This window comes from Neltuma alba, unplaced genomic scaffold, assembly GCF_004799145.2.
Source record: "Neltuma alba isolate B1F8T4 unplaced genomic scaffold, ASM479914v2 tig00002967_pilon, whole genome shotgun sequence".
NCBI classification, from domain to species: Eukaryota; Viridiplantae; Streptophyta; class Magnoliopsida; order Fabales; family Fabaceae; genus Neltuma; species Neltuma alba.
The window spans coordinates 83073-96378 of NW_021633084.1; the positions used below are offsets into that span (position 1 = coordinate 83073).

Genomic DNA, 13306 nt, shown 5'->3' on the forward strand with positions numbered 1-13306 from the left:
TCTGATTTAATGGAGGGGTATGAATCTCCGACGATAAAATAATGCACTCATATTGAGGCATACGAAAATAATTATGAAGGATCTGGTGCACAGTAATATTTGATCCCGTTAAGCTTGGAAGCTGGAACCATAAAAATGGGGTGAACTGCAAGGGCATAAGCTACCATCATACACTAATCACGACAATGTTAATCATACACTAATCACGACCATGTTAGTTTATCATACTCATTCCTTGTAAAATACAGTCCTCCAGGTAGAGAGGTGAGAATTGTAACATGGGAAGAAATAAATAATAGAAAAACCAGTGAGTCTAAACAATGACATTACCAACTTCTACATTGAAAAGAGTGAAATTACACTAAGCAGCAGGTTTAGTTGAGTCTTCAGGCAGATCATCTTCATCATGGTATATGTTCTCAGCCATCTGCCATATTTGGAGTATGTTATCCTCGGCCACACTCGCAACAACCCAGTCTTCACATGGGTTCCAAGAAAAGTCAGATATTTTACTTGTATGACCCCCATGAATGAACAACAGTTCCGGAGGGCCATCTTCAGCATCGTCTGGCGTTTGCTCTTCATCAATCCTATAATACACAATCAATGAGTATAATGAATCTGCAAGACAATATAGCCTAAAAATAAAACTAATTCGTTGTGTTGAAAAATGATGAATCAACACTACTGTTCTTTGTTTTTATTCAAGCGTTCCACGCTTCAAAATGGAAGCATCACTTGGAGTTATTTCAGAACTAACAGTAGCAAAGTGCAGTAAAGTACTGAGGATAACAAACTGAACAGATTATGGGATACCTGCTAAGATCCCACACCATGAGTCTCCTACCAAGACAACAAGAAGCCAGAATAGTCTCATTTTTTGGATTCCAGCCAACCTGGAAAACCTCCTCCCTGTTGCGCACGAACAGAAATTCATTTCAACAATTGAAGAACATAGATACATCAGAAGTAAATATTGAAAGCATTAGAGTAGGACTGTTACTTGTGACAATCAAAGGTGTGAAGAGCAGTATTGATCTTGCGTAGGTCGAACAATTTCACAGTTTTATCAGTAGATCCGGTGGCTACGACCCACTCATTAAAAGGATTAAAAGCTAAGCAGTTAACCTACAAAACAATCCCAAATGAAAACCTAAATCAGTGGGCCTATTGGGAACTTCTCAAAATTTTCCAACTATATTAGAAATAAAAGAATTACAAAGCAACAAAAGCACATTGAAGAATAACACTGCAAGGCAGGTAGAAATTTTGAAGAGAAGGGAAAAATCTTATCCAAAGGCAGAGCATCAAAAGCCATGGAAGTGAAATAGCACTCACCAATGTACAGCTGAAGTTAAGGCCACAATTAATCTCGGCAGTGATTAAAACTCATGCATTTAGCTCACTGGCTTTGACATTATCAATAATAAGTCTTTCCAACTTTTGAGACAAGTACACAAGAATCTCTACTGGTTAACTCATTTCAATATGTGGATACACAGAGGACTCGTGTCTCATACGAGTGATAAAGAAACTGAAGCCATTGTTAGAATGTTCTTAAGCCAAATGGGGTTTTTCCCCCTCTCAACACCCCAAACCCAAAGGGGTCTCATAGAAATTATATTGAAGCTATTCCCAGTCTTTTACTTAATGTTCTTAAGCCTTTGATAAGATGAAAACTCTGAACAATGAACCGAGTTTCAGAAAAACCCAGTATCAATAATGAGAAAGCTAACAGTTATGCAGATTCACACTTGATATGGACCAATAACATGGAAAATAGATGGATATTATATATGCTGAAATGAACACAGTAGCTCGGAACCATGCCTCTGCTCCCCCCCGCCCAAACCAAAAAAAAACCCAACGCACACAGAGAGTTGCCTTTCGGATGCACCTCACTTTGATGAGCAACAACAGATTGGACAGGCTTGTTAGCTGATTGTGAACGGAGATCCCATATAAACAAGTATTGGTCATCACCAACAGAACCAAATAAGTATTCATGCCTCAAATGCCATGCCACATCTTCAACAACACCTTCATGAACCTATTCAGATAAATGAAATGAAATTAATATCAGAGTTGATATGATATTGTTGGTATCATGAAAATAACAACAGTTTTTTGTTCTTAAGCTATAAATATATGGGCAAAGAAAATAGACCTAACATGTTGCAATATTGCAAAGATGCCCCCCATGATGAAGTAAGACAAGATAATGGTCAGCCGAAAAGTGTCAACCGTGCAAATAAGAATTACAGCAATTTTCCAGCAATGCTAACCACACAAGAATCATGCAGCATAATTATGATACAATGTGATTTAAGACTTAAAATCATCCTTCCAATATTCAATATGTAAAGTGATTTGACAAATCTGCTATGTAACACCACATCATCTGCATAAAAGTAGCCCATATGCCTTTTTAGCCACCTCAACCTGAAATCATTCAAACTTAAAAGCATCTAGAATTCAGATGCCTATAATTAGCAGTAAACATATATCCAAAGGAAAAAAGCATTTCTCTATGTGAAGGTTTGCTGAAACCACGGTAAACATAGAAGCAATTACACCAGGTTCAACAACATAAAATGAATCCAAAGAGGGGAGAAAATAGTACCTTGAATATCTGCATAGCCTCCAGGGTTTTGTTCTTAGGAGTTGCATTTATATCCCACAAGCATATCTGAGCATCATCAGAACCACTCAGCAAATGGCCCTGCTTGAACTTACTCCATGATAAACCATATCCTTCAGTATTGTGACCTCTCAACCTTAAATCAGGATTACATGCACCATCTAGAGGAGGCTTAGATGGATGCTTGCTATAATCAAAGACATACACTTCAGCACTAACGGTCTTTGTCGCAATGATAAATGGATTTTGAGGCATGTAACGAGCCCTATTAACCTCTCCATCATGATTTATTTGCTGGATTATTTGAACCTGTAAGAAATGAACGCAACCTTAAAGATCAAATAGCATCTAAATACAAAAACTTCGACCAATACATAATCATCAAAAAAGCAAAGGTGCAAAGAGCTAAACTAAATCTGGAAAACCAGATTATGCTTGATGCTAGGCTTAAGTAATCTATCCACTGCCAGCTTAATCATCACCTCTTATATTCATTTGACTGCTGAAATGAGGAGGCCAAGAATAGCTTCTAGTAAGTCAAATTTTCTCTACCATTGCTGCGTTGCAGCATTATGCTCAAAATTATGAAGGACTGATTTGCGGAGTCATTCAATCACCAAATCGAGATTTTAATTGGATTGTTATAATATATATATATGGAATCAAATTAAGAATATTTATTAAGGCTACATATGCATGCATATGAACACATTTTGACATAATTGTAGAAACCACTTTTAATGACATAAACATTAGAATTTTGCATATAAAACAAATTAGGCTTATGCCCCCCCAACATTATACATTATAAATAAATATAGCTTTATGAATTATCTACTTTAATACTTGTACATTTAAACACAGTAAGGGACACTTTTTTTTTTTTTTTAACAGTCTTCAAGTGTGAGTGAGTTTGGTAAACAACTTCTACCTTCTGGCATAATAAAAACTAACACTTTGCTTCACTGATAAACAAGACTCGACTATGTACACATATTTATGCATCAAATTCCAAAGAAGACTGACCCTACAGTAATTTAAGGCCTTTCTAGAGGCTAAATGGAGTTATCAAAATATACAGAACTTTTCCAAGAAGCCTCTCTCTTTCACAAGACCCAGACCCCAAAATCAATGATCAAGCATTGCCTAACTATATGCACATGAACCAAATAATTGTGATAAATCATAGCTGCACCTCAACTTAGAAACAAGTAACATCATCGGCCCCTCTTCTGTTAGGATTTCATATATTTTGCCCAAACTTACTCAGCATCCACAGGCTTAATGTTAAATACAACCAAGTAAATTCAAGTAGAACTAAAATTTCAAATACCTTGCCATTAGCACATCCAAAGCCTCCTGCTTCAGGCCTGTCATCATCATAATGGCGCGCATCATTCTCAGCATCCTCCAAAGGTAGCTGGACTTGGGCAATCATCAAGTAATTGGGCTCATTCTCTGAGGTGTGAGTGCCCAGAATCATCTTCTGGACAGAGTAGTCCTTCCCTGGAGGCTCATCTCGATCAGGCAGCCACTCTACAGTGAGGGAAGGCCATTCTAGGGCATGGGTTATTACCAAATCGTACAAGAACGGAGTGTTTTTCTTCCATATTTTGTACTCCTCGTTTATCAGTCTCTCCTCTATCTCTCCCCGCATTTCATCCTCGTCTTTTCCCATTGCCCTTATTTTTTATATCTTCTTCCCTCGCTCTCGCGCTCTGTATGTCAGTTGCTCCCCCACAGCTGGAAGCGAGCTGGAGAGGAAATTCCTGGCTGGAAATAAAACAAGTGACAAAAAAAAAAAAAAGTTTAGAAACCCACGGCAATTCTTCACATTTGATTTCGATTCATTATAAGCAGCATTCAGCAATGAGAAACCAAGACTGCTAAGTTTTATCCCCAACTTTATCCTGCTTTCACTCAAACGTCCAACTTGAGGAGAATTTCCCGCCAAAGGTCGGAAGCGAGATGGTTGAAGAGAGAGAAAACCAGATCGAATGTGAATGAATGGACCAAACTACGAGGCAGAACGCTCAATCGTCTCGAAGCATATACAAGTACATTGTCTGAAAGTAGAAAAATCAAAATTTGAGTCATTCCGCTTTACCTGAAATCCAGAAATGATTCAAATCTCCACAGCTTCAGGCTTGCAGGTTCGCGCCCAAGTATGGAAATATCGACACGGCTAGATGGTGACGATGCTGAATGCTTGGATTTTACTGTCTTATAGGGCAGAAGAACAGGATTTAAGATTTAAACCCTAGGCGGGTAATTGAAAAATAGAGATACCGTTCGCGGAAAATTAAATTAAATTTTAACATTAAAGTAAATGAAAATGTAAAATACACAGCAATAAGTTGTACCACTAATTATTAATATTATGAACTGGTCAAAAAAAAATTATTAATATTATGAAGGCAAAAAAAATCTAAAAAATAATTGTTAAATTTTAAAATTTTAAAATAGAAATTACTAAAAAAATATGTTATTTTCTTTGCAAGTATATGATAACCAATACTAATTTAAAATTTTAAAATTGAACAATTATTTTTTGGGATTTTTTCAAAAAAAATTATAGGATTAATTATAAATTAATATAAATTGAGCACTTTAATTTTTTAAATAAGCTGAAAGCCACATATAAACAAAACTAATACTGTTTCTTTTTTAATTAAATTATTTAATTTTTTCTACCAAAACCAGTTTTTCCGTTTCATGACAATTAAAATTAAAATAAAATAAAGAGATGTTTGTTGGGAAAAATAAAAAGAAAATAAACACATGCTTGAACGTGCCCAGAAGTCCCCATCTTTCCGTATCATTCCTCCCTCCCTGTGTTCTTGAAATGAAACTTCAAATCCACAAGCCAAGATCGATTCATTTGTTTCTGTGAAAGTCCCGAGAAGTTTTATTTCTCTCCCTGAAGATTTTCTCGGATCAGATCGTAAATCACATTCACCTGGAACAAGGCATCTAGATGGATTTGGCGCCAGAAGAGCTCCAATTCTTGAGCATTACGGATATTCTCAGAGAATCGATTTCAATCCCCAAGCGATCTCCCAAAACCTTCTATCTCATCACCGTTGCCCTAATTTTTCCTCTTTCTTTTGCAATCTTAGCTCATTCCCTCTTCACGCACCCCATCCTTGCTAAGCTCGATTCCCCGTATGATGATCCATCTCAGACCTCTCATGAATGGACCCTCCTTCTCATTTATCAGTTCTGCTACATCATATTTCTATTTGCCTTCTCTCTTCTCTCCACAGCCGCTGTTGTCTTCACCGTGGCCTCGCTCTATACCTCAAAGCCCGTTTCGTTCTCCTCTACAATTTCTGCTATACCGAAGGTTTTTAAACGCTTGTTCTTCACTTTTCTATGGGTATCGCTCTTGATGTTCCTCTACAATTTCATCTTTGTTCTTTCCCTTGTCTTGATGATTATAGCAATCGATGCCCAGAACTCCTTTTTGCTTTTCTGCGCTTTGATTGTGATCCTCTTGCTTTTCATGGTGGCTCATGTGTACATTACCGCTTGGTGGCATTTGGCCAGCGTGGTATCGGTGCTAGAACCACTTTATGGTTTCGGAGCAATGAAGAAGAGTTACGAATTGTTGAAAGGGAGGACCAAGTATGCGGCGATTCTTGTGTTTGTATATATGATCAGTTGCGGGGTAATCGGAAGCTTCTTTAGTTCCATTGTAGTGCACGGTGGAGATGATTATTCGGTGTTCTCACGGATTGTGGCCGGTGGGGTCTTAGTTGGCTTGTTGGTAATTGTCAATCTGGTTGGTTTGTTGGTGCAGAGCGTGTTCTACTATGTTTGCAAAAGTTACCATCATCAAGGAATCGATAAGAGTGCTTTGCATGATCATCTTGGTGGCTATCTTGGAGAGTATGTGCCTCTAAAAAGCAGCATTCAAATGGAAGATTTGGCTGTGTAATGCATGGTGAGTTTGCCGAGAGAAAATTGTGGTAACATGTAATTTCAGTTCTTTGTTCTTCACTGAAAGAATGTAAGATGAGCGGGTACAGGTTTTATAGTTTGTATGTTGAATTTTAATGTTGTGCAGTGTTCCTATTTGTTATTCTGAATAAGCTATGAGTAAATGCCTTTTTAGCAGTTGATACGTTGTTGACATTGTTAATTGTTATCACCCTGTAAAGGATTTTCATTGTTCATTAAATCAAATGATCCTTTACCCTATATATAGAAGTAAACTTTCTAGTTGGCTAACAAAAAAATTACATTTATAAGGTGAATGCCTTGAGAATGTGAACCGTTTTTAACTGTCAATCCCTTTCGGGATTGTCAAATGTAAAACTGATGAAATCTTGAGGGCAAATTCTCTGTTTATGCTAGTGCTGCCTTGTGTAAGTTCATTAATTTAGTAGTCCCTTTTGGGGAAGTGGCGTGCATGCTGAATATTCAAGCTTCAGAGTCTGATATGTGCCTCAGCAAAGAAAAAGGAACCTTTTCTGACTTTCATAAAATGCTGATTGTTTCATGAAAGGCGCCAAGAGCTGCTACAAGATAGCTGATTGTTTGTTTTCCATCTCTCTTGCTACGCACTCTAGAATGTGCCATTTCTCACCTGCACGTCGGGGATGTAAATCCTGTCTAGCGCAACTTTAATTTTGTTAACCCTCTTCTGTTGGGTAATGAGAATAAAAAAAGGGAAGAGAAGCGGAAAGGGAAAGAAGATAAGATAGAGACAGGAGACAGGGAGAGAAAATTAGAAGGAATAGGATCGAATTACTCTAGCAATCAACAACTGAAACACCCTTTTTATTCTGCACAAATAACCCCTTATTTATGCCCCCAGCTAATGGTCATCTCAATTCTCTCCCTAACTAGCCCCTATAAGTACTATTATATCTATTGTTATTTACATATCAATACTCCCCTCCCCAAAAGACCCTTGCCCTCAAGGGTCAAGTAGAACAAAAATGCGAAAGTAAAGGTGAAAAGGTGCGCCTCTTGGTGTATCATTGACAAGCACAAAATCGTGCAAAAACTATTGATTAAATTTCTCATTCTGTTCGCATATTATGGCGAATGGTGAGCGTCCTACAATTGCTAGTATTGGGTGAACTATTCTTTTTGTAGTCCCTTTATTTGAAGGATATTTTTAACATTCCTTTAGATCTACAATACGGAAGATGTTAATTTGGCTCAGTTTGGATTATGTTTCTACTCTGTTAGCCATCCACCAATGTGATGGCAGATTACTATTGTTATGGCAAGCTGCATATATTTAGCAATTGCAAAACTATGCTGGGATAAACTTTTCTTCTATGTTTAATGATGTATGGCTTGCCTCTGTTGCTAATTACCTCCTCCTTTTTAGTTTTTTACAAACTCCGGCACGTAGCCTGCAACAGTGATGCTTAAACGTTGCATACTCGAGTCTCAGGGAGAATGATATGCTCATTGTACTTATTTTGATTCACATTTTCTGCCCCTGATGTGTATCATTTTTCCTCCTCTTTATACTACATTAATTATCTCAAAGGACAAATCACCTACTTTTGTAGCAAGCTTGGTGCATTTGGTTTATATGCTCCTATAATATTGCTTTGTCTTTTATTCTTCATTTAGGTGCACTTGCAAATTGGTTGTATCTCGGGCTGAACAACCTTTAGTTTAGTATAAATATATTTTCTCTATTCTGTATAGTTCTATTTGGCGAAACATCAGAAAAATAATCTTTCAAGAGGAAGAGAAGGCCAAAGGCCAAACGAATTAGATTAGGTGAGTTGGTCCCCTGAAATAGTGTTAAACTCATGAAAAAGCTAAGAAAGATCATTTGTTATAACTAATCTTGCTGTTGATGGTGTTAGTTAGAATGTAGTTGTTCCAATACGACATTGCTTTTGCCTTTGGAGTTTGGAATGTTCTCAATAATAAACTCTTTTTTTAGCCAAAAATGTTGTCAACGTATAATAACTACCAAGTCTTTTATCGGTGGATGACAGAATCCTTTCCATTGTTGAAAATTACTCGACTTTAAGGTTGTAAGTATGTGTTTATTATTGCTGTTATGTTTTTCCTTTAAGTTGGTCGACTTCTCATGTATAAAAGATGAATCGTACTATTCATGGTATTGGAACAATGCGACTTTGTTATAGATTTTTTTTGTGTGTTTATTTTAATACTCCTCCGGTCCTTATTATAGGACCCTATTTGACTTTTTATTTGGTTCTAATTATAAGACCCCAATCCATTTTGTCTCTTATATTTATACATTTTTTTCCAAGATAATCCTTCTAATAATTATAGTTTTAGCCAATATACTTAATTAGCAAGGATATTTTAGGAATGACAACACTTATTTATTATAAATAATCAACTTAACTTACTTCTTTAATCTCTTTAAATAAGTCAATTGGGTCTTATAATTAGGACCGGAGGAGTATTGATATTTGATACTTTGATTGATGTTCTCAGGACTATTTAATCATGCAGAGACTCTGCACATGGTTGAACTGGATCTGCTTTAAAGCTGCAGTATGAGACTTTGCTTGGATTGAAGCCCTACCTTGATAACTCCCTTTCCCGGGTTTTTCGGTTGAAGAACCTCGTCGACTCTGTGGCCAGTTCAATCTTCAATGATGCCACGACTTTTTGTTGTCAAAATCTGCTCATGTTATATTGTTATATTCTTTTCTTTTTTTTTTGGCCAAATGCTCATGTTATATTCAATCTGTTTTTTTTATTAAATATGTGGAGATGCTAGTTTGCATGTAAATTCAAAATTCTTTTGTCCAAAAAAAAATTCTCTGTACTTGAGGAAATATTTGACTTTTTTTTTTTTATGTTTTTAAGGAAATGATAGAGGGACTTCGTCCAAAAATAAAATAAAATGTTTAGGTCTGATTCATTATGATATTAGGATCGTGAGCTACTATTTTGCTATTTATTTGACAGAATATGCTAGCTTAAATTTTTAATTTTTATGTATAAAATGTTGTAATTTTTTTATAATCTTAAATTTGTAACAAATAACAAAATATCATTTAAATACTGCCTCTAACTTTGGATGCATTAGATGCCAAAATTTGGTGACAATAAAAGCAAAATTTCTTCTGCCAATCAATTACAATTTTAAATTTGTTGGCAAAAAAATATTACGATTTTAGATTTGACACGTACAACAAAACTAGATGTGAGCTTCTTCAATGAAACGTGAATAATGATTAATAATTCAAATTTTTATATATAACAAAAACAAAATGTGGCCCTTATCTTTTGTATGCTTTAAAAGTAAAATTTCAATATACTCATCCGGTCCTAATTATAAGACCCAATTGACTTATTTGAAGAGATTAAGGAAGTAAGTTAAGTTGGTTATTTATAATAAATAAGTGTTGTCATTCCTAAAATATCCTTGCTAATTAAGTATATTGGCTAAAACTATCATTATTAGAAGGATTATCTTGGAAAAAAATGCATAAATATAAGAGACAAAATGGATTGGGTCTTATAATTAGGACCAAATAAAAAGTCAAGTTGGGTCTTATAATAAGGACCGGAGGAGTATTATTGATCAACTTATGAGAATTTAGTTTATAATTCATAAAATTGCGAATTTAATTCCTGATATGAATACGAGAATTTTATTAATGAACAATTTATAAGTACATTTACAGGTCTTCTTTAATTATAGAGTAATATCCCTAGTGAGTTAGATCATGGGTGATTTTAAATAAAAATTAATAAATAAAAATAACTGTAACTGTAAGAGTAATACTAATATTGTGCTGCTGGTTAAAAAAAAGAGAAAATCATACTAGAGGTACCTATACTTTTTTTTAATTTTTAATTTGGTATCTATGTGTTTTTTGTTCTTAACTAAATCTTTATTTTTCCTCTATTAACATCATTAATCCTTATGTAGAGATTAAAAATATCAATAGAACAAAGTTATAAGAGCTAATGTTGCTAAAAAGATAAAATTAAATGTTTAATTAAAAGAAAAAAATAAATAGGTACCAAATTAAAAATTGAGAAAAAATATAGATACCTTCAATATGGTTTTCTCTTAAAAAAACACTAATATTGTGCTGGCAAAAAAAAAACAAAAAGAAAAAGGATTGTGATCATCGTGCGGTAGAGAAAGATTAGGGGGTGTTTGGATAGAAACCAAACCATGGTTTCAGAAGTGCTTTTACGGATTACGAAGTAAATATGTGGAGGAGGTTACCTCGTTTTGCGGAAAAGTGATTCTGAAACCGCGGTTTTGGTTTTGCCAAACACCCCCTAAATAACATGTTTCCCTTTCTAACTAAACGGGCCATTGTCGGCTGAAGCCCGCCATCTTTACACGTCATCTTTCCCATCTTCCACCTGCCGACTGGAATCGCGAAGACTAGAACTTGGGAGCCACATCCACAAGTCAAGTTCGGTTCTTTTTTCTCTCCAAGTTTCTCAGAGCACCTCTCACATCCCCGTCTCAGATCGACGAGCAGCTGCGCCTTCTACATCTACCCCAGATGGATCTAGCCCCGGAAGAGCTTCAATTCTTGAGCATCCCAGATATCCTCAGAGAATCCATCTCAATCCCCAAACGATCCCCGAGAACCTTTTATTTGATCACCGTTGCCCTAATTTTCCCTCTTTCATTCGCAATCTTAGCTCACTCCCTCTTCACTCACCCTATCCTTGCTCAGCTTCAATCCCCTTATGACGATCCGTCTCAGACCCCTCACGAATGGACCCTGCTCCTTGTTATTCAGTTCTGCTACCTCATATTCCTCTTTGCTTTCTCTCTCCTCTCCACCGCCGCCGTGGTTTTCACGGTCGCCTCTCTCTACACCTCCAAGCCGGTGTCCTTCTCCTCGACTTTATCAGCAATCCCGAAAGTTTTTAAGCGATTGTTCATCACTTTTCTCTGGGTATCGCTCTTGATGTTCGCTTATAACTTGGTCTTTGTTCTCGGCCTGGTTATGATGATCATAGCAATCGATACCCAGAACACTGTTTTGTTCTTCTTCGCCATGCTTGTGCTCCTCATTCTGTTTTTGGTCGTTCATGTGTATATCACTGCTTTGTGGCACTTGGCCAGCGTGGTGTCGGTTCTGGAACCAGTTTACGGTTTTGCGGCGATGAAGAAGAGTTACGAGTTGCTTAAAGGGAGGACCAAGTATGCAGCTTTTCTCGTGTTCGTTTACTTGATCTGCTGTGGAGTGATTGGAGGCATATTCAGCGCCGTTGTTGTGCACGGTGGGGGTTATCATGGGGTGTTCACGCGGATTGTGGTCGGTGGATTCTTAGTGGGCGTATTGGTGATTGTCAATCTGGTTGGGTTATTAGTGCAGAGTGTGTTCTACTATGTATGTAAGAGTTACCATAATCAAGGGATTGATAAGCTTGCTCTGCATGATCATCTTGGTGGCTACCTTGGAGAGTATGTGCCTCTGAAAAGCAGCATTCAAATGGAAAATATGGATGTATGATGCAGGGAGAGTTTACTGAGAGAAAATTGAATTTACTTGGAATGTAAGCTCATTTATGTATCCTGTAATGAATTAGTGTAGAATGTAGGGGGGGGGGGGGTGGGGTAGACTTTATAAATTGTTGGGTTAATTTTGAAACTGTGCAGTCTTTTCATTTGTTTCGCTGATAGCGCATCTTGCATACTCTGAGACAATAATGTGATATTAATTTTAATGGTACTCCATCAATTCATGGTTTCTGGTTTTGCTTGCGATCTCTGATCCTAATAAGTTTTAATCCCTGACAATTGAAATACCCCTTTTTACAATATTAGGTAGTATCTTAGGAAACCTAGCTTTGTGTTTCAGACTGTACGTTTTGTTTTGGCAATTGGACATCCTTCTGTGTCATAGGCTCTTGGAAGGCCCAGCTTTTTTCCTTGTTACAGGCTCTTTTTTGTTGTCTGACAAATATTTTTCTTTTGTTTGGTGTTGCTCTGTGTTTAAAAAGGAAAAAAAAAACGTAGATTCTCGCATTTCTTAGCGGTGCAGTATTTGTGCTGTCGGTTATTTGAAAGCTGAAAATGCACCATTTAACAATTTATGAAGGTGTCCTTCCTGATTGGCTGTATTCCTCCTAGTTTATGAATAAGCATTGCTGCATATGTTAGATGGAACATTTTTAAAGTATTCCTGCAAGAAAAGAATATGAGAATTGAGAAAAAAACCTAAAGAATCGATTCAATGAGAGGGTCCAGTAGAATGGCATTAAATTCATGGTAGAGTCAACTGAGATAATTTCTATATGATCTAATCGTTGGTTTTGATAGTCATTGTTGGAATCTAGTGGCTCTTCTGGAGGTGTCCTTGGCCTTAGAAAATGTTCTCTTATATTGCAATTAAGGCATTGTAGGCCTTCTGTAACAAACTTCAGGGGTCTGTGTTGCACAAAATAATAGTAAAACCAAGGACCAGAGCATATGATGGATCTAACATCGTAGGTGATAGTGCGTACATGGGGAAGAGAGAATGAGGCCCTGAGTGGTAACTCTGAGGTAAGGTACCAGCATGGAGAGAATGTAGAGAGAGTCTGGCCTCTCAAAAGCCAGGAGTCCTTTTGGTTTATCTTCTTTCTTTCTTGTTTTATCTTTTATGCTCTGTAATTGGTGGTTATTACTTCCTTAGTTCTCTGTTAAGACGAGGGCCTTGTAGCTCTTTTCACGTAAATGAG

General features: G+C 36.6%; 3 protein-coding genes across 4 annotated transcripts; 2 read left to right on the plus strand and 1 right to left on the minus strand.

Moving 5' to 3' along the window:
* Positions 1 to 220: 220 nt before the first annotated feature.
* Positions 221 to 4859, minus strand: LOC114739899 (WD-40 repeat-containing protein MSI1-like). Its single transcript, XM_028928000.1, has 7 exons — positions 4749 to 4859; positions 3975 to 4414; positions 2624 to 2950; positions 1898 to 2050; positions 1004 to 1128; positions 817 to 912; positions 221 to 590 (listed from the first exon to the last, which is right to left on the minus strand). The coding sequence occupies exons 2-7, from the start codon at positions 4317 to 4319 to the stop codon at positions 362 to 364; spliced, it is 1275 nt and encodes a 424-aa protein (XP_028783833.1). The 5' UTR covers positions 4320 to 4414; positions 4749 to 4859; the 3' UTR covers positions 221 to 361.
* A 693-nt stretch (positions 4860 to 5552) lies between these two features.
* On the plus strand, positions 5553 to 9239 carry LOC114739901 (uncharacterized). Of its 2 annotated transcripts, none has more exons than XM_028928003.1 (2): positions 5553 to 6587; positions 9089 to 9239. In XM_028928003.1, the coding sequence occupies exon 1, from the start codon at positions 5619 to 5621 to the stop codon at positions 6579 to 6581; it is 963 nt and encodes a 320-aa protein (XP_028783836.1). In that variant the 5' UTR covers positions 5553 to 5618; the 3' UTR covers positions 6582 to 6587; positions 9089 to 9239. The 2 variants fall into 2 exon arrangements, with proteins under 2 accessions (XP_028783836.1, XP_028783837.1); XM_028928004.1 differs by having other exon boundaries at positions 9107 to 9122.
* Positions 9240 to 10984: 1745 nt separating this feature from the next.
* LOC114739902 (uncharacterized) lies at positions 10985 to 12339 on the plus strand. The gene has a single exon (XM_028928005.1). The coding sequence runs from the start codon at positions 11134 to 11136 to the stop codon at positions 12094 to 12096; it is 963 nt and encodes a 320-aa protein (XP_028783838.1). The 5' UTR covers positions 10985 to 11133; the 3' UTR covers positions 12097 to 12339.
* Positions 12340 to 13306: the final 967 nt, after the last annotated feature.

Coding starts and splice junctions, on each gene's coding strand:
- LOC114739899 (XM_028928000.1), bottom strand. CDS start 4,319: ATGGGAAAAGACGAGGATGAAATGCGGGGAGAGATAGAGGAGAGACTG. Junction 2,951..3,974: donor TTGGATGTGCTAATGGCAAG/GTATTTGAAATT, acceptor CATTTCTTACAG/GTTCAAATAATCCAGCAAAT. Junction 591..816: donor ATGGTGTGGGATCTTAGCAG/GTATCCCATAAT, acceptor TGTGTATTATAG/GATTGATGAAGAGCAAACGC.
- LOC114739902 (XM_028928005.1), top strand. CDS start 11,134: ATGGATCTAGCCCCGGAAGAGCTTCAATTCTTGAGCATCCCAGATATC.
- LOC114739901 (XM_028928003.1), top strand. CDS start 5,619: ATGGATTTGGCGCCAGAAGAGCTCCAATTCTTGAGCATTACGGATATT.